Below are 25,443 nucleotides of genomic sequence, written 5' to 3'. Positions count from 1 at the left end.
ACAACCCTTCGGTTGTGGTATCCTTTAAGCCTATCTAGACCAATATGTTCATCCAGATAGGCTGTGCACCTTCCAGTGTGCGGTGCGCGCGCGCTCCCATCGCCCGTCGTTAGCCCCCCGATCAGTGAATAGGAATATACTTCCCGTTCACCGATCTAAGTCCCCCGCAGAAAAACCGACGGTCTCTCATCAGAGACCGTGGTATTTCTGCAGAAAAAAAGTTCCCCTGCTTCATTCTAGTTCCTGGAAGCGTCATCGTACGCTTCCAGGACTTTTTTTTTACTGTGGCCATCTTGTGGCCAAGTAGTAAACTACACCCACATACATTTTTTTTTATAAATAAATACATTAAATTACATTTAAAAATTAGCGGTTTACTTCCCCACACCAAGAATTACCCAGATAAAATTTTTAATAAAAAAAATAACAAAAAAACAAAACATAAATAGTTACCTAAGGGTCTGAACTTTTTAAATATGCATGTCAAAGGCGTATATTAATATACTTTTTTAAAATTATGGGCTTGTAAATAGCGAAAAACGCAAATTGAAAAAATGCACCTTTATTTCCAAATAAAATATCGGCGCCATACTTTTTGATAGGGACATCATTTAAATGGTGTTATAAGCAGGACAAATAGGCAAATAAAATACATGGGGTTGAGAAATAGTGATTTTTTTTCCATTTCTTTCTTAATATTCCTGTTAAAATTGATTTAGAATAAAATAATTCTTAGCAAAATGTACCACCGAAAGATAGCCTAATTGATGGCGGAAAATGCAAGATATAGATCAATTCATTGTGATGAGTGATGAGTAGTGATAAAGTTATTGGCAAATGAATGGTAGGGGAAAATTGCTCAGATGCAAAAAATAAACAACCCCGTGGGCTTAAGTGGTTAAAGAGACTCTAATACATTTTTCAGCCTTATTTCTTCTATCCTATAAGTTCCTATACATGTTCTAATGTCGTCTGGATTACTGCAGCCTTTTCTAGTTGCACTGTCTCTGTAATATATCCAATCTTCTATTCTTTGTCAAGCTTTGTTAACCCAGGGAAGAATGGGCTGCCTCTGTTGTAATGTGTACAAGTTATGCACCCCCCCCCCCCCTGCAGGCTCTGTGTGCTTTGTTTACTCCTCACTCTCTGCTCTCAGTATGTGTGATGCAGTTTGTGAGGCTGAGGGAGCAGGGAGCTGCCTGTCACATGCTAAGAAACTGTGACTAATCCCAGACTGGAGTGCAGATAATTCACTATGTAATTAAAACTTGTAGTATACTGTAACATGAGATATATATATATATATATATATATATATATATATATATATATATATATATATATATATATATATGCACATACATACATACCGTATTTTTCGGAATATAAGACGCACTTTTTCTCCCCCAAAAGTGGGGGGAAAAAGTTGGTGCGTCTTATAATCCGAATACTACATTTTTTGACTGGCGCTGTCCTTCCCTCTGTCCCCACTGTTGTCTGCTGTCCCCCTCTGTCCATCATCCCCTCGGGTGTACAGTGTCCCCCTGTCCTTGGCCCCCTCTGGTGTCACTGTCCATCATCCCCCGTGATGCCTCTGCCCCTTTAAAATAGATCTTGAGACCGCTGCAGATTAACAGCAAGTTTCGGTACACAAACCTAGGAAAGTGGCCACACAGCTTCACATATCCCTCCTGCACTTCGGTATCAATTGCCTCCCCGACCGGGAGCGCTGCAGATGACCGGCAAGTTTTTTCACGGCACGGGAAGGCGACACACAGCTTCAGAACGCAATGTCCAATCAGGCGAGGGGCGCTGCGCGAGACAGCCAATCACAGCCCTCTCTGCTCCCTGCTTCCTCCCAATCACCAGCCCCGCTGAGAGAGCCCTTGTCCCGCCTTCAGGACTATCGGGAAGGCTGTGATTGGCTGCCTCGCGCAGCGTCCCTCGCCTGATTGGACATTGCGTTCTGAAGCTGTGTGTCGTTCTCTCATGCAGTGAAAAAACTTGCCGGTCATCTGCAGCGATCTCCGTCGGGGAGGCAAATGATACCAAAGTGCAGGAGGGATATGTGAAGCTGTGTGGCCACTTTCCTAGGTTTGTGTACCGAAACTTGTTGTTAATCTGCAGCGGTCTCAAGATCTATTTTTTTAAGGGGCAGAGGCATCACGGGGGATGATGGACAGTGACACCAGAGGGGGCCAAGGACAGGGGGACACTGTACACCAGTGCGGCCACTTTCTTAGGTTTGTGTATAACCTGCGGTTACCGTAATCTGCAGTGGTGTCAGGATCTATGTTAAAGGGGCAGAGGCGTCAGGGGGGATGATGGACAGCAACACCAGAGGGGGCCAAGGACAGGGGGACAGGACACCAGAGGACATCGGATCCCTGTGAAGAGTCTCATCCTCTGCAGTTTTAATGCTGCTGCTCAAGTTTTGCCCAGAATGCTCCAAGCAATCTGCTGGCGTTTGTGATGAAAATCAGCATCTTTTCAGCGAGGCACCCTCCTGCTAGCACTGTCTTCCCTCTCCAGAGGTACAAGGAAGGCACAAGGGGTACAATAATTGGGGCAGAACACATAGAAGTTGCTCCTGGACCATGGACGCACCAGGTTTACTAAAAGTTTTATTTTCCGTGATTTTTATGCTCTAAACCTGGGTGCGTCTTATAGTCCGGAGCGTCTTATAGTCCGAAAAATACGGTACATACATACATACAGTGGTTTGCAAAAGTATTCGGTTCCCTTGACATTTTCCACATTTTGTCATATTACTAACAAACATGAATCAAATTTATTTAAATTCCACGTGAAAGACCAATACAAAGTGGTGTACATGTGAGAAGTGGAACGAAAATCATACATGATTCCAAACATTTTTTACAAATCAATAACTGCAAAGTGGAATGTGCATAATTATTCAGCCCCCTGAGTCAATACTTTGTAGAACCACCTTTTGCTGCAATTACAGCTGCCAGTCTTTTAGAGCATGTCTCTACCAGCTTTGAACATCTAGAGACTGAAAACCTTGCCCATTCTTCTTTACAAAACCGCTCCAGCTCAGTCAGATTCGATGGACAGTGTTTGTGAACAGCAGTTTTCAGATCTTGCCACAGATTCTCGATTGGATTTAGATCTGGACTTTGACTGGGCCATTCTAACACATGAATATGTTTTGTTTTAAACCATTCCATTGTTGCCCTGGCTTTATGTTTAGGGTCGTTGTCCTGCTGGAAGGTGAACCTCCGCCCCAGTCTCAAGTCTTTTGCAGTCTTCAAGAGGTTTTCTTCTAAGATTGCCCTGTATTTGGCTCCATCCATCTTCCCATCAACTCTGACCAGCTTTCCTGTCCCTGCTGAAGAAAAGCACCCTCAGAGCATGATGCTGCCACCACCATATTTGACAGTGGGGATGGTGTGTTCTGAGTGATGTGCAGTGTCAGTTTTCCACCACACATAGAGTTTTGCATTTTGGCCAAAAAGTCTCATTTTGGTCTCATCTGACCAGAGCACCTTCTTCCACATGTTTGCTGTGTCCCCCACATGGGTTGTGGTAAACTGCTTACGGGACTTCTTATGCTTTTCTGTTAACAATGGCTTTCTTCTTGCCACTCTTCCATAAAGGCCAACTTTGTGCAGTGCACGACTAATAGTAGTCTTATGGACAGATTCCCACAACTGAGCTGTAGATCTCCTCAGCTTGTCCAGAGTCACTATGGGCCTCCTGACTGCATTTCTGATCAGCGCTCTCCTTGTTCGGCCTGTGAGTTTAGGTGGACAGCCTTGTCTTGGTAGGTTTACAGTTGTGCCGTACTCCTTCCATTTCTGAATGATCGCTTGAACAGTGCTCAGTGGGATGTTCAAGGCTTTGGAAATCTTTTTGTAGCCTAAGCCTCAATAACTTTATCCCTGACCTGTCTGGTGTGTTCTTTGGACTTCATGGTGTTGTTGCTCCCAAGATTCTCTTAGAAAACCTCGGAGGCTGTCACAGAGCAGCTGTATTTGTACTGACATTAGATTACACACAGGTGCACTCAATTTAGTCATTTGCACCCATCAGGCAATATCTATGGGCAACTGACTGCACTCAGACCAAAGGGGGCTGAATAATTACGCGCACCCCACTTTGCAGTTGTTGTTTTGTAAAAAATGTTTGGAATCATGTATGATTTTCGTTCCACTTCTCAAGTGTACACCACTTTGTGTTGGTCTTTCACCTGGAATTCTAATAAAATTGATACACGTTTGTGGCAGTAATGTGACAAAATGTGGAAAACTTCAAGGGGGCCGAATACTTTTGCAAACCACTGTATGTATACACACACATATATATACACACATATATATATATATATATATATATACATACACACACGTCACTTCCTGGTTAGCGGCCATGTTCTTTGTTTGTAAACACTTCCTAAAACTGGCAATTAAAAGACAGGATCGCGGCGGAGACGGCAAAGAGGGATCCAGGAGATCACAGTGACTCAATTGGTATGTTTTTTATTGTACAAATTGGACAGTACAGATTCTCTTTAAGCTGAACAGGGTCTTTAGCATAAGGTGTACCTACTTTTTCCCATTATTGTAGAAATTATAAAGACTTAATATTACAGTATTGGAGTGCGTTCATCTGCAAAGCATGCTACGTTTCTGGTTTATTGATTTAGTTTGTGTCGGTCTATGACATACCTTTTCAATCAAAACTAAGTAAACTTTTCCCTTTTCAGGTGGAAGATGAAAAGGGAATATCTCTACGCTTCCCTCGTTTCCTTCGGATAAGAGATGACAAAAAGCCAGAAGATGCTACGAGCAGTAATCAGGTGCTGTGCACAACCTGTGTGTCATTTCCTGTCTTATTTTGTTAAGATAACAAATAATATGATGGAGGTGCTTTAGAACATACTCCCTCACATACTAGGGGGAAAAATCACAGTACAGGTAGTCACTGACTTAACATACACCCAAATTATAAATGGCCTGAAAATGTGAAACTTCTGTAGGAACAAGTCAAAAAATGTTTTTCAAAAAGACTGTGTTGTTTTTGAGAAAATTGATTTTTAAAAAGTCAAGGAAACATAGTTTTTTAACCTGGTAAAAGTAAAATTTGCTGCAGAGGGACACACGGAGGGAATAGGGGTACAGAGACGGCACAGAAGGGGGCATTCGGGGGACAGAAGTGACACAGTATAGGGCAGAGGGGTACACTGAAGACACAGTGGACAAAGATGACACAGTGTTTTGCGTTATGGACAGATTCAGGTTACAAACAAACCTACAGTCCCTTTGTTAATCAGGTACTAACTGTATTGTGTGAATTTGGAGCAAGACTTTTCATTTTGCACAAGTTTTTTCTTTATCTTCTTCTGACAATGACAAAATTGCTAAATATCTTGACGATAAGCTTTCCTTTGTCCTTCTGTGAAACATCACAAAGTTGTCAGAGCTATGATATAAAATGACTGGCAACTGGAATTGCTGCCGACGTTCCAGAGCTCACCCACTTCTTTCTCTTGGGAGCTGTGCAGAAACATGCTGGTCCACATAATGTGTATGTACTCGGCACATAGGCATGAATGTAAAAAGTAGATTTAATGTTTTATTGCCTCTGTTCAATGACAGTCTTTCCAAGTATGGTGTTTATGTTGTATTGCATTCATTTTTAGATCTGTGGTCCCGATCCATAGGTTCAGCCTTGTGCTGCTGCTTCACAGTTGTGACACTCTGTTTTGGTGTTGGGTGCTGACTTTGAGTCTGAGCCACCCAGGAAGACAGAGCGTGGTGTTGCAAACTTTATGGCATTGACTGCTGCACAGTTTGAAAGACTGCTCTGAGTTGTCCAGAAAGACAGTGAACACAAAGTGATGAGGTGTTTCACTCTCCCCTTTTGTCAGATTGCTTGAAACATCAGTGATATTATCAACTGCATGGCTAAAAATGCGGTGACTAGAGCTGAGATGTAGGAGGAGTTAAGAGCATTGCTCAGTTGTTTTACAGTTTCATAAAAGTTTTAAAGTAAACCTGTAGGGGAAACAAGTGCTCAATTTGGGTACTTCGAGAGTCTGAAGCCTCTGGATCATCCAGAGGCTTGCTCCATTCTCCTCCACCGGCCCATTCCAGCACTGTTCCCACACTAAAACCATTGTGAAGGGTTTGTTGATGCAACAACACATGTGGAATAGCACGGACCTGCTTGGGCTTTGGCAGAAAAAGCAGAGCCCGATCGGGTCTATGCTGTTTTGCAAGCACCAGCCACCTGCACAGTAGCCCAGATCTGGTCAGGCTTGGCTTTTTCCACCAAAGCCTCAGCACGTCCGTACTACTGTGCAGGCGCAGTACGGCCACACTTCAGGGGTCTCCATTCTGGAACAGCATGGCGAAGGAGGACTGGATATGCCTCTGTAGGACCCAGACACTTCCCCCTCCCGAGGTAAGTATCTAAATTTGGCCATCTCAAACCTCACAGGTTTACTTAAAACATTTGGGTGCTTTTTGTTTCTAATGCTATTTTTTACTGTCAAGACTTGTGTACTTTGAAGCAGTTGTTTATTTTATATTCGTCTTTAAAGTAAAGCGTGCACTCTTATTTTGCAGGTTGCAGAACTGTACAAGAAACAGCAGCAAATACAGAATACGTCTGTAAAGGAGAAAAGAGATGATGATTTTTACTAGATTTCTGTAAATTATGTTAATGGGACAAAAAAACATAAAGCAAATGTTTGTTCTGCTGTGGGCAACACTGTCTCCCAACACTTCACACACTCTGTGGTCAAACGTGCCACCCACCACTTCAAACATTCTTTATGGCTTATTAGCAAGTCATGCATTGATCTTTACCAGACCATATACTGTACATATGATGCAAACAGACCACCTTTTATGGTCAGCAAATAGTTTGTACTGGTACATTTTATTGTATTAAGATATCCCACATGTCTGCGTATTGTTAATCGGTGTATGTATGCTGATATGGCTGTGTGTTTCTATGCGTTTCTTCTTCTTTCTACTCATGTTTGACATCCTGTGCATTCAATGTGGATAATTTCCTTATCTAAAGAAGACTTGCTGGATATTGCTTTGACTGCTTCATTTTTTTATAAGATATGGTGAAAATAAAGCACCCAGATTGTATAACTGCAGTAAAGTCTACTTTTCTTTGTTGGACCACTTTTGCAGCCCCGATCAGGCTGCATCATCGAGTAATGTATGTGGCAGAAATCGTCAAAAGATCGATTGGGCGACAATGTTGCAGCCCGATTCTTTTCCAATTCCATAAAATTATTGACATAGGTCGATCTGGAAACATTATTGAGTAATATATGGGCACCCTCAGAGAAGCGCAATATACATAGTGTGTACTAGACCTTAGTCTTCCTCTTGATAACTCTTCCTTGCCTATGCAGGGAACATTATACCATGACACTCCTGTGTCAGCCCGAAAAGTAATTGACAAGTTTTGCATGCAACATTGGTTGTTGACCAAATGGCCTATGAGTCTTCTAGGGCACTGCCGCCTAGTCCTGTAAATCCCTACTGCCAAAACTGTCAGTGCAATCTAGACATACATAGTGCAGAACACTTAACACTTTATACAGATTACTCAGGTCAGACTTTCTCAACCAAGGTTTCCTGGAACCCCAGGGTACCTTGAGTACTCTGCAGGGGTTCCTTGGCATTTTCCCCATCATGGGGGTTGGGGACAGTATGATAGTGGACACACTATAATAGGTGGTACTGTAAAAAGCACTAAATTTAGGGGCAGAAAAATGAGCACATTAATAAAAAAACATTAGAGTTGGTAATAAAGGGCACTGTAATAGGGGGTAGTGGCATCAGTGACATCACCTTTGAAAGACCATGCCAGGGGTTCCTTGAGATCCAAAAATTACTTGCAGGGGTTCCTCCAGGATGAAAAGGTTGAGAAAGGCTGACTTAGGTAGATGGAATATATTATAACAGCATTTAAAGAGAAACTTTGGTGACTAGAGATTAAAGGAATACTGTAGGGGGTCGGGGGGGGGGGGGGATGAGTTGAACTTACCTAGGGCTTCTAATGGTCCCCCACAGACATCCTGTGCCCGCTCAGCCACTTACCGATGCTCCGGCGCAGGCCCAGTATGGTCTGTGCCTGCGTAGCACGCTCCTGGTGACATCAGCGGGAGCGAGGACACGGCAACGCAGGCGCAGTGGTTTTCAGACTTTTAAGTCTGAAATTCCAGAAGTGAACCGGAGGTGGGGCCAGAGCATCGGTGAGTGGCTGCCCGGGCATCGGTTGTCTGCGAGGGAACGTTAGAAACCCCGGGCAAGTTCAACTCATTTTCCTCCAACCCCCCTACAGTATTCCTTTAATAAAAATGCTTGTTTATTTACATTATTACTTTATAAATTACTTCATCTTGATTTAGATTCTTAAATTTATCACAGATGGCCAGATCGTTACTGCTGGCAAGGTGTGGGATGTTTGTCGTTATACAAGAAGAAACAACACCTGCACTCTGAGTCCTCCAGGGTTGAATGCTATGACATCATAGCCTAGGCTAAACATCAGTGGAAGGGCAGACTACAGTACGTACCAGTATAAAACAATGCATACCTATTGTAAACTGAAACCAGGATAATTCACGGAATATTGAGTATCCTGAATAATGTATAACATTCCACTGTATCTCGTTATGGTGCCTTGTGAGAGTAGCTTAAAATTCCAAATTAAAGCAAACCTGAGATGACAAAAATTGTATGTACCTGGGGCTTCCTCCAGCCCTCTTCAGGCTGTTTGGCCCCTCGCCACCGTCCTGCACCGCCTGGATCCTACACAGTTCGGCCCGGTAAGTCTGCTAGTCAGTGCGTACTGCACGTGTGTAGCCCTGCCGCCGGGAGAGTTCTGCACCTTCGCAGTACTACTGTGAAGACACAGAATGCGCCTGGCCATTGTAGCATGTGTTGCCGGACTGCGCCTGCGCTGACTGACTGGATTACCAGGCAGCCTAGCAGAGGTTCCAGGCAATTTTTAAAGATACCCAATGCTTGTTTTCAATGTAGATTTTGAATTTATTTGATTTAATAAAAACATCATGAAAAGTGTTAGGTTATGGCAATTTGGTCTAATAATGTTAGCTGCATAATTCTACCTAAATCTTAAATTGTACTTAAAATAAAATTAGTTATTACAGTGGACATACAAGACTGTGTATTTTACTGTAGTTGATTTGAAATGACTGGCTGTATGATGTCATGTATGCCTTTAGGAAACTCTTTAAAACTTCTCTACATTTTGCCAAATGTAACGCAGAGGCCTGAACACATGAAACACAGTTTAATTTATTAAATATTTATTGTACATCTATAAAAATACATGCAGTTCACATGACTTAAGAAAAGACATTCAGTTAATGTAATATAAGAAAAATAAGTATTTTACAAAACAATGTCTGTATATGAAGGTCTGTAACGTGGAGCACGTTTTCTTAACAGTGTTATATACAACGTTTTTTTTCATCTGGATACAAAAATTAAGCTATAAAGTGACTGTATAATAACCTAATTAAAAAATAGGAATGAGAGTCTTGCCCAAAAGGCCTATACTAGGTGAAGTGTAGCTACCAGTATAACATTCTACTTTGTTGCTGATCAAAGTTGTAGTAGTATTAGATAGAACTGCATTTTAAGTGCTAATAAAATACACACTGTAGTCCTAGTTTAACAAAAGCAGCACGGTATTAATACACACTTCCGTAATTTCATGGAGAAGAATACGATGTTTCAAGGCTATACTAATGCCATCATATTTATCTCCAAACACAGTTTTTATTGACACTGTAATTATAGTTCATAGCTTTGTGTTTGTTGTCAAGGATGGTTTTCCATGGTGCTTTGAGATAATGTAGGACTTCTAATGAAGAACACCTTGAAGATGGATCTGGGACTATCAGTTTTGTCAACATTTCTAAAGCTTCTATGCTAAATGTCTTCCACAGGTTTGGAATATGGAATATTCGTTTGCTTCTGTGCCATTTGGTGTATTCTATATAGTGTTTATCAGTCATGATTGCAGAGGTCCATGGAAAATATCCTGTTAAAGTGCAAAAGAGCAAGACCCCAAATGACCAAGTGTCTAAACTCTTTTGTGCAATTAACTTGTCTGATACACCGAGACAGCTCATCTCTGGAGCTGTGTAGGGCAGATTTTCAGGCATGGATTCCAAAGATGTTCCATTTCGACAAGAAAGTCCAAAATCTGTTAGTTTGACCTTCCGACAGTCTTTGTCAAAGATGAGAATATTTTCAGGTTTTATGTCGCGATGAACCAGGCCTTTCTTGTGCATATAGTCCAAAGCACTGGATAACTGGATAGCACAGCGCTTAACTGAATTTTCTGGTACACCACCCTTTAAAAAAAAAAATAATTTGATGTTTTAAAAATGTTACGGGAAAAAAATTGTAGAAATATGTGAAAGAAATGAATAGTTCACACGTGAATTTGTTATTCTGGAGATCGATTACAAGTCATAAATAATAACTCTCAGGGCTATGCTAAACCTACTTTTTTCTTCAAGAAAACTATACTGTGAGAAAAACGATGACTGTCATTGTGGACTTTTCTAGGAAGTTTAAGCTGCTTGACTGCCTGTCTTGTGTGCTGGTATCTAGTTTTGTGTTTTTGAGCCACAAACTTGGGAGAATGTGCAGTAAGGCAACCCACAGCCACCGATCTGCACATGTGGGGCCTGATTCAGTTAAAAATGGGGAAAAAAACACGTTGACTAATGCATTTTAATCTCTCAACCTGTTTTTTAACATTCTATTTAATCCTTATAATATTTTTTGCAATGCCATTACATTAACTTTTCCCATGTATTAAAATGTTGCTTTTAGACATGTTGGGCAATTTTTGTTGCATGTAGGGAGCTTTTTTATTTCTATACACTTGTCTGTGGCTTGAGTAATTGTAGACTAACTCAATTTTTTTTAGTAATTGATTTTCTTAGTCTTTTAAAATGTTTTTACAAAAATTGAAATGAAAACCAGTTTTAAACGTACACATTTCAATTTGACTTTTCAATCCTTTCCTCATACACACTACTTATGGCAAATAAGCTGAAGGCTGAGCCTACATAGCCTTTTTAATACTAAATCATATCTGTGCTCATTCTTCTGGAAGAGACATGTTTAGGGCCTCTTATTGTTAAAGGAATTTAGATTCCAACATACGTCATGCATGACCCCTGGCGCACATGCGCGGCTAGTGCAGATGACTGCGTGTATGGAGGCGGTGACCCAGCGAACTCCAGCGGCTATTATTCAGAGGACCCAGCGGACTCCAGCGGCTATTATTCAGAGGACCCAGCGGACTCCAGCGGCGATTATGCAGATGGCCCAGCGGACCCCGGAAGTGTTTATGGAAATGGCCCAGCGGACCCCGGCGGCTCTGCACAGCGGTAGGCGGCCAGTGCCCCTGCCTACCGCTGCCACTGAAGAGGATCGCACTGCGGGACCCAGGGTGAAAGGAGGATGCTGAAGAGGATCGCCGACAGCCGGGGGGAGGATCGCGGCTGCAAGATCAGGTAATGTATAGCGGCATTTCAGCTTCCCTGCGCACTCTGCATTGATTTTTTTTTGTATCTTTAGAATATAAGACGCACCCACATTTCTCCCCAAAATTTGGGGAAGAAAAAGTGCGTCTTATATTCCGAAAAATACGGTAAGTCCCATTCCTACTACTACCTCTGTTGGGACACAAGAGCTGGTGAAGAGCCCCTTGTTCTTCACATTGAACAGGAGTGCTTTGCAGAGGGAGAAGGGTTATTAGATTCCCACCGCAAGGTACCCTCCAGTTAAGAACTATTAGTACTGATGTTTATTATGATCAGCTAAGTCCTGTGGTTTTGGGCTTCACCTTCCTGACCGATGGAGGAAAAATTTAATAATTGGAGGGGCTATGCTGTTCTTTATTTTTAAATATATATATATATATATATATTAAAAAAAAAATTACTCAGTTACTTGATGAAATGCTTCATCCTGTATTATGGTTGTTGCTGAAATTAGTGACAGGCACTGGTCTTATCAACCTGTTTATCAGTTTTATGATAGTGGCTCATTTCGGTTTTTGTTCTTGGCTGACATCAGTACATATCTGTCCATCATCTCAGTTCATTTTACAAGCTCGTCTGTTATTTTTGCCTGGAACAAATGCTTCTTTTCAATGGCAGATTTTAGATGGTTTTGTTTCTATGATTTCTTTGCTGCTAGTGGATGGCACAGATCAGTCTATACAATATTTAAATCACTAATAAAATTACTGTCCATATACTGTAAACTGGTCACAAGTTTTAATGAATTCTTGTGCACATAACACAGAGTTATACCTAAAATCAAGTGTCTGTTATTTAATGAGCCTATATGTAAGGAAGAAAACACAAACTAATGAGATCTAAGGCACATAAACTTAATTTTATATACAACTTAGATTTCCTATGGCTTATATTGATATGGCATAGTTACCCTGATGCTTCTAAGAATACATACAATATACCAAAAGAGATTCTAAAAAAATGTCTCGTAAAAGTATAACTTTAGTCAAGGATAAAGGTTGCACTAGCATGTCCTAATAGTAGTGTTCATACAGTATATCTTTGTTTTACCTGAGGCTTCATGAGAGAGAAGAGATTATCTTGGGCCAACTCTTGGGCAAACACATAATGTCTTTCCGTCTGAAAAGCGATTCCAAAAGTATTTATAATGCATGGATGAGTTGATAGGCTGAGGGAAACGCAGTATTCGACCAGGAAACCCTGTAGCTCAGTGTTTGTTTTCTGCATGAATTTCAGAGCCATGAGGTTCCCTGTAATACAAGTAATTTAAACATTTTGTTTTTGTTTTTTATTCATCTGTTGAAAAGCCCATTTATTAAAGTGATATGAAATTATCGGGGGGGGGGGGGAGAAGAACTTTATTATTTGCTCTGAAAATTACAATTAAAAGACAATCTGATAATTTGTCCAATTTGCATTGTTTAAAAGGAAGCAAATATAGCAGCCTACACATCTCCCTCACTTCAAGTGTCCTTTAAAGCAAATCTGAAGCAAACTAAACTTATGACATATATTTTATGTGTATTACAGATAATAAATGAACATTCGTAGCAAAAAAAGGATCTCCTGTTGTTTTCCAATACAGGAACAGTTAAACTCGAGTTGTTATCTATGCAAAAGAACTTCTCTGAGCTAGTCAACTAACTTGGTCGATTCCGGTTCTGTTTTCTAAAGAGCTTAAACAGCCTAGAAACCGAGAGAGACAGATTGAGAAATGGTTTTACTGCAGGAACGTTCAAAGGGTCATTTGCTCTGCTTTGTTTTACAGAGTGTGGATTCTAAACTGCAACTATGACAGTATAACGCAATGTTATACTGTAAATAAAGCTATATAACTGAAAATAAAAATGACTCTCTTCATTGCTACTTATGTTCTATTTATTATCCGTACTACACATAATTCATTATCTCATAAGTTTATTTTTGCTTTAGATCTGCTTTAAGAGGAGATAATTATACAAGCCTGTAATGTGGGAAACAGAGGTAAGAGTGTCATCAAAGATTAGCTGGGGACGTTGATGTACTGTACTGTAGCAATATATTATCCATTCTTGTAACACACCACGTAAATTTGAAGTTGACAGATTCTTCATTATTCACCTGGTCATCCAATTCACCTTATCAAGGAAAGTTACTGAAGCGAATGTAGATAAAATTATTATTCAAGGTAATTCCCTCTACAGAATCAGACTTCCAAAATGAATTGTCCAATAAGCATGACCTGTCCATATTTTTCATCAAGTCCACTTAGGCCATTTGTGTTTATACTGAGTGTTAGGAGAATGGATAGTACATTGCTAGTACGGTACATTAGGTCAATGTCCCCAGCTAATCTCTGATGAGTCACTCTCAAGTTGCCTTTGATTCCAACATTATCTGCTTGCGTAATTATCTCCTCTTCGTCACTAACGCTATGACTGTCCACCCACGGGCCTATTGTAGTACGCCTTTTTGATGTCAGGTTATCATGATATCAGAGGTATGAGCCAAAGCCACATACTTTATATCAGAGGCAGGAGTAGTTAAAAAAAAGAAAAGTGCTGAGTGGCTCGCTTGCAGCCTTTCAACGTGGGACATGTTGAAACAGATAAAGTCCTAAGAATGATGCTTTGTTATGGTAACACACTCATCATCACGTACATTCTGTGCTTTGTGCCTGATCTGAATCTGTGTGTAACTGTTGTGATGCAGTGCCAAGATTTGTAGTGTCCAGTGGGAATGGTATGCAAAGGATGTGCCACTTGTGCTTGCGTCTGTAGAAAATCATCATGGTCTTTCCACACAGTTCAAAATGTCTTTTGCCTGCGGAGATTTTTCTGGTTGTGATTGATTAGTTATTGAACATATTATCTACAAAGCTTATGGATTAGGGAGGAGGGAAATGATTGATCCAATAAACATTTTTCCTGAGTTTTCTCACTGATTTTCCATAGGTTGAACTCTAAAAAAAAAAAAATCACAGCTCTGAAGTAGGGGTTTGATGGGATTACTTAAAGAGAAACCGTAACCAAGAATTGAACTTCATCCCAATCAGTAGCTGATACCCCCTTTTCCATGAGAAATCTATTCCTTTTCTCAAATGGATCGTCAGGGGGCTCTGCATGGCTGATGTTGTGGTGAAACCCCTTGATGTCAGCGCCTCACAGCACTGAGGTACTGACATCACACTGTGCGAGCGTTGTTGCATTGTGGGAAATAACAGCTGTTTCCAACTGCCAAAAATGCAAGCAGCATCTCCTTCCAGTGACATCACCTGCCAGTGGTAAAAATGTCACCATATGATGTCATATGCCAAATCAGGGAAAGGAAAAATTTTACAATGGGTAAACGCTGACTAAATCATTAATACATAATTATTGTAAAAATTAAGAACTTTTTTTTTCATTACGTTATTTTCACTGGAGTTCCTCTTTTAACTGAGAAGGATATGGATGTTTCCTTTTAAACAATACCAGTCCTGCTGATCTCTTTGGCTGCTGTGGTGGCTGAATCACACACCTGAAACAAACTTGCAGCTAATCCAGTCTGACTTCAGTGAGAGCACCTGATCTGCATGCTTGTTGGGGCTAAAAGTATTAGAGAAACAGGATCAGCAGGAGAGTCAGGCAACTGGTATTTTTTTTTTAAAGGGGAAAAATCCATATCCTTCTCCGTTTACTGGTCAGCTGCAGTGCCTTTCTGTCAGCCGTGTGCGCGACCCCAGGCCGCTCACCTTCTGAGTGTGCCCCCATTTACGGGAATGTTTTGTGTTTGTGCGGTATGTAAAAATTGCTACAACGCATGTGAAAAATGCTCCCAGCCCCAGAAGCATGATCAGGAGGCTCGTGGCCCGAGGTCATGCATGTTCGGTAGCTCTGACTGGATGGTTGCGGGATGACGGTGAGGGCACAGGGGACTGGAAGAAGCCCCAGGTAATTTAAACTGCTCTTATTTTCAGTTTAGTTATCACAAACACATGCATACATAAAATAACTTATAAAACATATAGTATTTCTCACCTCTTGCTTGGTTCATTGCAAGTAGTACATGCCCATAAGAACCACTGCCCAGCTCTTTCACAATGGTGTAATTTTCTTCAATCTTAATCTTTGGTAGATTTTGAGAAGTTAGAAGCAGCATTTCTTCCACGTAGTTTTCATTCCACAATTTTTCATTTAGGTTCATGTTTTATCAGATTTTTTTCTATATTTTAGTTCCTGTTTTAAAAAAATGGTGGCATTACTAAGCAATTCTGTATTGTCATATTTGGTTATGAAAAAAGGCAATTACTTGATTACAGGATAGGCCAAAATATTGTCTGCAATGCATATATTGGAACTGTTTTTTTTTTTTATTAAATGCTAATAATAATTTGTGAGCTCTTTTTGTTTACTTCTATCAAGGGCTCATTCACACTATGAGCATTTGCAGGGTTTTTTAAGCGATTTTAGAAGTGAATAAGGCCTAAGAGTGTGACACAATGTAAGAAATTTCTGTAAGTAGGGGTAAGCGAAACTATTAGCTATATTGCATATTTAAGTACCAGTATTTGGTTAAAAAAATATGCAACCCATTCAGGTCAGCTCTATGTATTGTAATGATTAATGGCAAACCATTCTGCATAACGTACAGCGCTCAAGCTGGCGCTGTCTTTGGCTTAGCCCCCCCCCCCCCCCCCCCCATCGCTAATAGATGGGTAGCATCTTTTCACTAGTGCAAGGGAGTAGAGACTCCACTGCAGCAGCACATACAGATGACCCCCATCACCCCACAGACAACGGATGTAAAAGTAAGTGCTGCAGGGAACATGGATGATCTGAAAGTAGGATTTAAATGAGTTAATATTACATCCTGTAAGACAATGTTTTTCCATGTCGCTGAAGTTTACAACCATATTCCTACAGAAATTGAGCTCTGCAAACCAACATTTTAAAAGGATACAAACACTGTGATTCCATAACGAGGCGCCTCACCACCGGCTAGGTGAGTGAGGCAAGGGTGGCAAAACATTTACAAAGTATAAAAGAAAAAGATTGCCCTTGTTATATATATATAAAAAAAAAATTTTTTATTTTTTTTACAAAACTGAGATCAACATTAAAACATTCAGACCTTGAACCCACTAGGGCTCTTTTTTTTTTTAGCCTTTAGGGACCGCTTTAAATCACTAGTGATTTCCTTAAATGCTCTGCCAATGTAAATTCATGTAACAAATTCCACAGTAGCAATTGCGATTAGCAAAATTGCAATCGCAGGACATGCAGCATTTTGGGAGCTTTGCGCTTCATTGTAAAGTATTGAAGCGCTGGCAATTCGCTCATGAATCGATACACATACCGATTTCGGTCCAATTTTCAATTACTGCAAACTGTAAAAAAAATTATAATAATTTGAAAGGACCAATCAGAATTAAAATCGCAAATCGCTACCACAATCGCAGGCAATAAGCTTAACTTTTTAAAATCTCCAGAAAACGCTCATGAATTTGCTTACAAAACGCTACTTAAAAACACTAGCGATTTGCGCTAGCGATTTGTAGTGCGATCCAGGCCTCAGGGATGTTGTATTTGTTGAAAATGCTAAATTTGTAGATGTATTTCAGGACGGATGTACTTGTATCTCATTATTAAGAAGCATTTGAAAGCCACAAGTTTGTTTTTTATCCGAGGATCACCTCTGTCTTAAAGTAGTTTTGTAGAAAAGCAACTGTGCCATGAAGTACTCCTCAAATAGATTACCTTAGACCTTTGCCTAATGACATATGCAATCATCACTATCATCATGAAGTGGCTTGTCGTGTTAAGTGCAGAGGGTGAGTGGAATGTTCAACCTTGCCACATGTCAGAGTAGTAGAGACCCTTGCACTGGACATTCATAAATGGAAATAGAAGTATTTTTTCCATGGAAATAAAGTTTAATACATTAATGCATTTATTGATCATAGCATAGAGTTACGTCCCTTATGTAAATGTATTTATTGTATTCATTAGATAAGTGTAATTTGTGAGTACAAATACTTTTAACATGTAAGTAGGAATAAGATGTAATATTTAACTTAATGTAGCAAATGGGACATTGTAGAGTGTGTGTGGTTTGTTGTTGTGTAATGGAAGTTTTTCTTTCATTCTCTAAGGCCCAGTGCACACCAAAAACCGCTAGCAGATCTGCAAAACGCTAGAGGTTTTTGAAGCAGATTTCAGAGCGAGGTTTTCTACACATGCCTAGCGTTTTTTGGAGCATTTTTGTGTAGCAGATTACAAATATTGTTACAGTAAAAGCAGTTACCGAACAACTTCTGTAACAAAAACGCCTGGAAAACCGCTCTGATCTAGCGTTTTTCAGAACAGTTTTCCACTTTCCTATACTTTAACATTGAGGCAGTAACGCCTCCGAAATCTTAAAAAATGCTGCAGCCCCCGAGTTTGCATTTGTGGAAAAAACGAACCTCTCTGGTGTGCACTATCCCATTCACTTTCATTAGCCAAGCGGTTTTCCCCCTGTGCACCAGCCTGTGCACCGCTGTGCACCAGCCCTTATAAACAATTCCAGTTGCGTGACTTTTGTGCGAATGCTCTGCCTCTAATACTATAAGTCAGTGGCCCAGAATGAGCATGCAAATCAAATGCTTTGAGGCCCAGCACACACCGAGCGGTTTTAGGAGCGAACCACATCCGCCAATGAAAACACTTGGGTAAAGCATTTCAATGAATTGGGGCACACTTGCGGTTTGAGGTTTTTAGCAAACCACAAACGTGCCTCCTGCTGCACGTTTGCAGTTTGCAAAAGCGTTTTTGCCTCAATGTTAAGTATAGGAAAAAAGCAAACCGCTGTCAAACTCTACATCAGAGCGGTTTTCCAGGCGTTTTTGTTACAGAAGCTGTTCAGTAACAGTGATGTGCCTGGGCATGTGTTATGACTATACTGTTTACAGAATATCTCGAATCTGGATAGACAATTCTTATCTTGTATCAACACTGCTAAAGGCTGGACACCTCTTTACTTGGACTTCGTTGTGGCTAGCACATGATTGTAGTGAGTTGCGTGGAGGAAGGGGGACCCTTACATGTATTCATGGGATTGATGCAGCAACATGTTTGTGATATAGCGCAATTCCAGATTTTTTATTTTAGTTTTGGATCGTGTCATGAGGAGTTAAACCTTCTTTTGGGCTTTTTTTTTTTTTTTTGCTGTCCGATGTCCTTATGCATGAGAGTTTCTGCCACGTTCTATCCAAATAGGAAATGGAAAAAAAAATCAGAATGACAGACACATCAAATAAATAAAATCTTTTTTGTAGAGAAGGGAAGTTTCAGAATCCCCAACTAATTTTTATTCTGGTTTTTAATTTCTCCTCATCAGGATTTGCCTTTTTAAGCAACAACGCTACATGAAGGTCAAGAGGTAAAGGAAATGCCAGATGTGGGAATACAGAAAGCAATAGTAACCCCTGAAAGTGTCTACCCCCCCCCCCCCCCCTTCCCCCAATGTACCCAAAACCAAAAATAAATATAAATCCTGAAGTTGGGCTTTAAATGCAGGTTTCCTGAATATGGTGGTTATTTATTGGATTCAGTCTTGTTTGAGTCATAAATGAGCAGGCACACATCTACTTGTGTTTGGTCAACTCAGTACACCTGATTGGCATATTCCTGTTTGCCCAGCAATTCCAGATGGAGGATCAGCACAGGAGAATAGCTATAAATACATCTAAACATTATGTAAATAGCTTCAAATTCCAAATACCCACTTGCCCAGGTATGAACAGTCCTTACAATACCTACAGCTGTACTACTGATTGCTATAGTTTCGTTTTCATCCTAGGTGACTTGAGTACAATACTGTCTTGATTGAACAGCAGTGATGCTCATAACGCCTCTTTATTTTAGTGAGGACTTCAGTGTACCTGATGGTAAAGTCGTATTCACCTAGAAGAGCTCTTTGTAACGTACAAATTGTCAAACATTATTACAGATTTTTTTATTCTAATATGCCAAATAAATGAATTCAAATTCTCTTGCAAGCTTTGTTGAGGTTGAGCCCGACTTGACCTAATCCGGGACAGGAGCTGAAGTCAACTTTACACTTGTGGTTAAAAGGGCTAATCAGTGAGCACTCCTGCCACTCATCCCAGATCCCCAACTGCCTACTGCCCAAGGATAGATGGAGCTAAACTGCTATGTACACAAGTCAACAGGTAACATAAATCTCGCTATGCTTAGAGAGTGGGTTAGGCCCTGATTGCTGTATTTTTGCATTTAATGCATTTCCCGCAGGAGCAAGGTTAATTTATTAGGCAGCTTTTTTTCTTCAGATTGGAGGCTATAAAAATGTGGTATTACATATTTAGTGGATGCAAATTACAATGATTACAAGCCAAGAACTGTAACACACCTCAGAGTTTGTCTTTTATAAGTTAAAGCAAGAAGAATTTGCGAATTTGTCTATGGTTACTGTGGATTGCAGATAATACTTTGCAGATTGCTCTATGCATTTTTTACAGGAGATTTCCTTTTTTTTAGTTTATTTAATTTATTTGTTTTTCTCTCTGCAGATATTTTGCTGTATATGCTATAAATTAACTACTCAGTGTCTAATTATGCTGTGTTGTATAGTCGCTGCTCTAATTGTTCTCATTACTATGATAATGAAATGCAAAGAGGCGTGTCGGCTCCCTCTTCTCCTCCTCTTAGGATCAGTGGGTGATTGGTAGTATTGTATCAGTACATGTAGGTGGGGTGCAGCTTAATTGGGGGCTTGCACCAAGTTTTTGCTCTTACAATTCCTTTTCAGTAGTAATCTTGACCATTTCTCTAGTGTTTTTGTCAATCCACCCCCCAGTTGTTTCCGAACACTAAAGGTGGCCATATATCTGGCAGCCGATCGACCATCCAATACGATTATACTTAAATTGGATGAAAATCTGTGCCACCAAGTGCAAGCCAGACCGACAATGCGACCAATTTTGGGACGAAAATTGATTGCATTCTCGATCACGCATGCTGCAAGATGCTGCTCGATCGGGTGCGTAGTGCTAACGGCGTGCAATTTCCCGACAAACGTGAAGAAACCCCCAACACTGTTCCCACGGTGCCCAGTGTAAAGGATACATTACCTGTCCGCGGCCTGCGCTTGTCCCTCTACTGGCTTCTGGGCGCATCCCCCTCTCCATACACGCACGTCCCACGAGGTTTCCTAGTAAGGGCGCGCGTGAGACATCACACGCGCGCACCCTTTTTAGGAAACCACGTGGGGCGGATGTGTAGGCAGAGGAGATATCCTGGAAGCAGTGGGGGACAAGAGCAGGCTGTGGACAGGTAATGTATCCTTTACAGTGGGCACCGGGGGGACATTCACATTAGGGGGGCACAGTGTCGGGGGTGGCACACAATGCCGAATCTGAATCCATTTGTGCATGAAATTGATCGAAAACGGACCTGGGGTGTATGGGCAGCTGACCTCCAAACCTCACTAAAATCTATCATCCTGACACTTAACCTCCCCCTTAGTGAGATCATCCTTCCAGATACCTAACCCTAACCTTCTTCTAACTCTGACCAGTAATACTAACCTCTTCTTGCCCCATACTATAATTCTACTTATTGACACCTTTTGTTCCCTTCACCGATATTCTCTGCCATCGGCTTGGGTTCTCTTTAAAGGACAACTGTAGTGAGAGGGATATGGAGGCTGCTATATTTATTCCCAATTTAAACCAGACGAGTGGCCTGTCAGCCCTGCTGTTCTATTTGGCTGCAGTAGTGTCTGAATAGCACCAGAAACAAGCATGCAGCTAATTGTGTGAGAGCTGACAATAATGTCAGAAACATCTGATCTGCATATGCAGAGGATCAGCAGGACTGCCAGACAACAGGTATTGCTTAAAAGTAAATAAATATGTCTGCCTCCATATACCTCTCACTTCAGTTGTCCTTTCAAATGCAAAGTACTATAGGTGATAACCCCAGCGATGGGTAGGGAGTGCAAGTCGAGGCAGAGCTTCTCGCTGTGCCCTGCGTATTGTCTGAGTTTGGCGCAGCTATAGCTGTAATGCTATAGTCTGCGGCCCACACACAGGTAATTCGGGGATGACTTGGAAGGCGAATAGTAATTATTGCTGCCCGGAATTTCAGTGGCAGCAGGGTGAGCCCTTACAGCGACCGGGCGGAAAAAATGAATGTACATGGTGCAGGTTTATAAAAGACTGATAAATATGTTAAACCAGATCTCTACCTAAAGAAAACGAATGACATGCTGGTTTTCTTCACGTTCATGCAAATGCTGCAATGTTGGAAAATTCTACAGTGCAGATTGTAAAGATGATCTTACCAATTAACTGCAAAGGTGATGTAACAATATTTCCTGTCATTTTACCTCAGCAAGCCAGTGTACAGAGTAGTCATGATATACAGAGCATGCAGCAAGAAACCAAATGTCCACTTCAAGTACATGGAGTAAATCAGATCATTGGGAAAGGATCACTGATTAGTTGCATGGGTTCCTGCACTTTGCACAATATTTATTTTACCTTACTACACTTATACAGAAATGAAATTATATAAGTGGACAGATAGCAGACAAAATCATCTTTGTTCCAATAAGAAGACCTCTCTGCTAGTTTCCAGCATTGACACTTTCCACCTGACAGTCTTACTTCACCTCCACTAAAAAAAAAAACAACTCTGCAAGTAATACATTCATACTAGGAACTCAAGAAAAGAAATCACCTTTCTAGAAATAATAGTCACTGGATTACACATCATTCATAAGCTGTAATCAATGCAATGGTTTTCGAGCAATGAGTTGCATCAACTGAAAATCATTATTCCTGGAGATATCGGCAATGAGACCATTCTCCATGACTTTCCCCATATTTCCCACATTGCACTTGCAATTATTTTGCACCTGCTTCTAAATGCTCTATTTTATAATTGCAGAAAAATGTAAAAGACAGAAGAAATTTCCTCTAAGTAGAAAACAGCGGTCTCCACACTTGTATCATTATTATTCATGCTGCATTTTTACCCACACGACATTTGCATTGCAAAATGAGAGCATGGCATAAATATTGCGTATGACAATACCACACCTGAAATGAATGGTGATGTCCTTCCAAGTTGAATTCTCTTGCTTGACTGCCAGCTACAGAGAGACGTCGGTCTGCACACTCATTTGTCACCTTGTGTTTCCGCCTACTATGGCAGCAGTGGAGCTGACAGTTATAGGCTCCTGTGGCTGGTGAAAGTGTTGCTGTTCTTTTTCCTGGCAGGTTCAATAAAACAGAGCTAGAGGTGAATCTGTAGGTCCGTCACACACATATAGAACCATTTCCAAAAAGTGTTTCTAAAGTTAGACTCCCCGAGTGCTTACCACCTCCTAACACTTGTACTTGTTAACATTATTCAGCCAGTCTGAACTTGTGCCCTCTTCTTAGCATGCAGGTTATCCATCTTCTCTTCACTTTTTTTTTTTTTTATCGGAAGCTCTATTTATAATGCCTGTATTTCTGTTCAGGACTCTCTGCACTGAGTGTAAACGTGGAGCTCACATGTTTTCCACTTGTAAAATGCAATGACAGAATGTATCAGGTTATTTTTATACATCACATTAATTGATATTGGCAGAATTAAATCTTGTACTGAAATGTTAGTGTAATGCATGATTCAACTTTTATATGTATTTGTTAGATACATATAACAGTTGAATAATGCATTACACTAACATCTCAGTACAAGAAGTAATTTTGTTAATATACTAGGATCCCTTTATAGTAAACTCCAAGGGACCTTGGAATAGTGGTTTTCTATATCAGAAGTTTACTATATAAGAAGGTTCATACTCGAGCACATAAAGTATACTATAGTACTGGATCTTAATTCAGTCAATACTTGGGTGTAATTTTTTTATTTTTACTGCTTCAGCAAGCGAGCACAGACAGTGTCTAGGCTAGACCAACATGCACAGTGCTTAATCTGCAGGGATTTGCATGCAATAATCACCCAACAGCTTGCACAGGAAGCATACGTCCCACCAGTTAATGCAGGTACAGTACTGATGGTGTGCTCCTCTGTCTACATTTCTGTGCAGCCTGGATTATACTGTAGCGGTGCAGCCATGCACAAGCAAGTTGCAGATGAAACACAGGAAACATTGGTCTCACTGGCTGGTGCTTTTGAAAGAATCCACACAGGCCCAGAGTAGTGTGCAAATAGCGAGTGGGCTACGGTTCCGTTCGCATTGGTCCGTTTGAACAGATCCATTCTGATCGCTCCACTGAACAGACTAGACTGCAAGTTTGGTGCTGCATTGTTTTTGTTTTTTGGAACGGAAATGAAAGCTGAAGCACCGCACTGGGGGCAATGAGAAACTGATTCTGTTAAATATGCTGGCTAAAACATGGACCATTCTAGCTAGTAAAGTCTACTTTGGTGATGAGGGTCTGGGGGGATATGGGGAAACGGAACTGAACCAATGAAAGTGCCAGTGTGAACTGACCTTACAAGCGGCTGCCAGACCCCCCACCAACCATGGCTCATGGGTCTCCGACTGATGTATGACGCATGCGCCTGCCCACTTTCCTCTATAGCTGGATACAGAATATTGAAAGTGCCAAAAAAACAGGTTTATTATAACAAGTTATATCAGGGTTTACTATACCAGGCGTTACTTCCATATACTTATTAAGGTGCTTGGCTGGGATCAGGACATTTAGTTTACTATACCTGAATGTTTACTATAACGAGACTATACTGTATCAATTGCTTTGTTGAAAAAAAAGTCAATCCTTTTAAAAAGGCTTGATTGTAAATTTGCGCAGTGCTAAAATTTAGGCAAGAGGTTTATTTCTTTATCTTTTGTTCTTTAACTATCTATATGTTGGTTACAGACATGCTTTATAGGGATGGTCATTGAGATGCAAATAACTCAGAATTGACTGATGCAGGATTATGCAAATTCTATATGCAAAATGCATGCAGCTTGAAAATGGACCAATCAAATCCCACCTTGGCAGGATTAATTTGGTCCATTTTTGAACGGCATACATTTGCATACAAAATTAGCATAAACTTGCACCAACTTGGAACAGCTTGCATTTCATTTACAATACTTAATGCCAGGGCTGGGCCGAGGCAGAGGCTGGATAGGCTCCAGCCTTTGGGCACAGAGCTGCAAGGGTGCAAAGAAGAGGATTGACATCTATCCTTCCTCTCTTTCCTCAGGACCCACTCCTGCCATTGTGTGCCGCTGGCAGTGTATGCACTTAGACTTCCCCCTGTGCTCACTCCTTCTGTGCACTCCCCATCCACACTCCTACCTGCAGCGTTACGAGACATAGTGGACAACAGGCAGCACCCGCTCATCTCCTCTGGGTTCCAGGCGCTGGAGAACCTGTCTGTCTTCTCTGTAGTATTGTTGCTCTGTACTTCCTGCCTCTCAGTTTTGGCTCTAGTGCCCGGTCTGAGAAGCAACACTACAGAGAAGACAGACAGGACCTCCAGTGCTTGGAACCTGGAAGAGGTGAGTGCTGTTTGTAGTCCTTGGCCCCTGCATTCATACTAGGAATGGAGGGGGGTGACATCTGGCTACTATACCGGGGAAGGGTGCACATCTGGCTTCTATACTGGGGAAACATCTGGCTACATTACTAAAGAGGTAGGGGGCACATCTGACTACTATGCTGGGGAGGATTGGCACATCTGGCTGTGATACACGCCTTCGTTCGATGTGAGAGTGATATGGAGGCTGCCATATTTATTTACTTTCAAACAATACCAGTTTTCTGGCAGTCCAGTTGATGTTTTGGCATCAGTAGTGCCTGAATCACACATCTAAAACAAGCATGTGGCTAATCCAGAACAGGCAAGATGAAAATCACT

The 25,443-nt window shown here is 41.0% G+C and overlaps 2 protein-coding genes across 2 annotated transcripts in view; one reads left to right on the top strand and one right to left on the bottom strand.

The window, feature by feature from the left end:
* Nucleotides 1-7,143, top strand: part of LIG1 (DNA ligase 1) — a 156,446-nt gene extending 149,303 nt beyond the window's left edge. Inside the window, exons 27-28 of the mRNA XM_068241007.1 lie at nucleotides 4,730-4,822; nucleotides 6,594-7,143. Coding sequence (XP_068097108.1) covers nucleotides 4,730-4,822; nucleotides 6,594-6,671 — 171 coding nt within the window. The 3' untranslated portion in view covers nucleotides 6,672-7,143. The remainder of the gene's footprint in view (nucleotides 1-4,729; nucleotides 4,823-6,593) is intronic.
* A 2,215-nt stretch (nucleotides 7,144-9,358) lies between these two features.
* LOC137522790 (serine/threonine-protein kinase SBK1-like) lies at nucleotides 9,359-23,056 on the bottom strand. Its single transcript, XM_068242880.1, has 5 exons — nucleotides 22,937-23,056; nucleotides 22,656-22,828; nucleotides 15,589-15,786; nucleotides 12,641-12,840; nucleotides 9,359-10,384 (listed from the first exon to the last, which is right to left on the bottom strand). Exons 3-5 carry the CDS (start codon nucleotides 15,752-15,754, stop codon nucleotides 9,785-9,787), a joined length of 966 nt encoding a protein of 321 aa, XP_068098981.1. The 5' UTR covers nucleotides 15,755-15,786; nucleotides 22,656-22,828; nucleotides 22,937-23,056; the 3' UTR covers nucleotides 9,359-9,784.
* Between the last annotated feature and the right edge of the window lie 2,387 nt (nucleotides 23,057-25,443).

The sequence above is a fragment of the Hyperolius riggenbachi genome, chromosome 6, assembly GCF_040937935.1.
Source record: "Hyperolius riggenbachi isolate aHypRig1 chromosome 6, aHypRig1.pri, whole genome shotgun sequence".
NCBI lineage: Eukaryota > Metazoa > Chordata > Amphibia > Anura > Hyperoliidae > Hyperolius > Hyperolius riggenbachi.
This window is presented reverse-complemented; position numbering and strand designations above follow the sequence as displayed.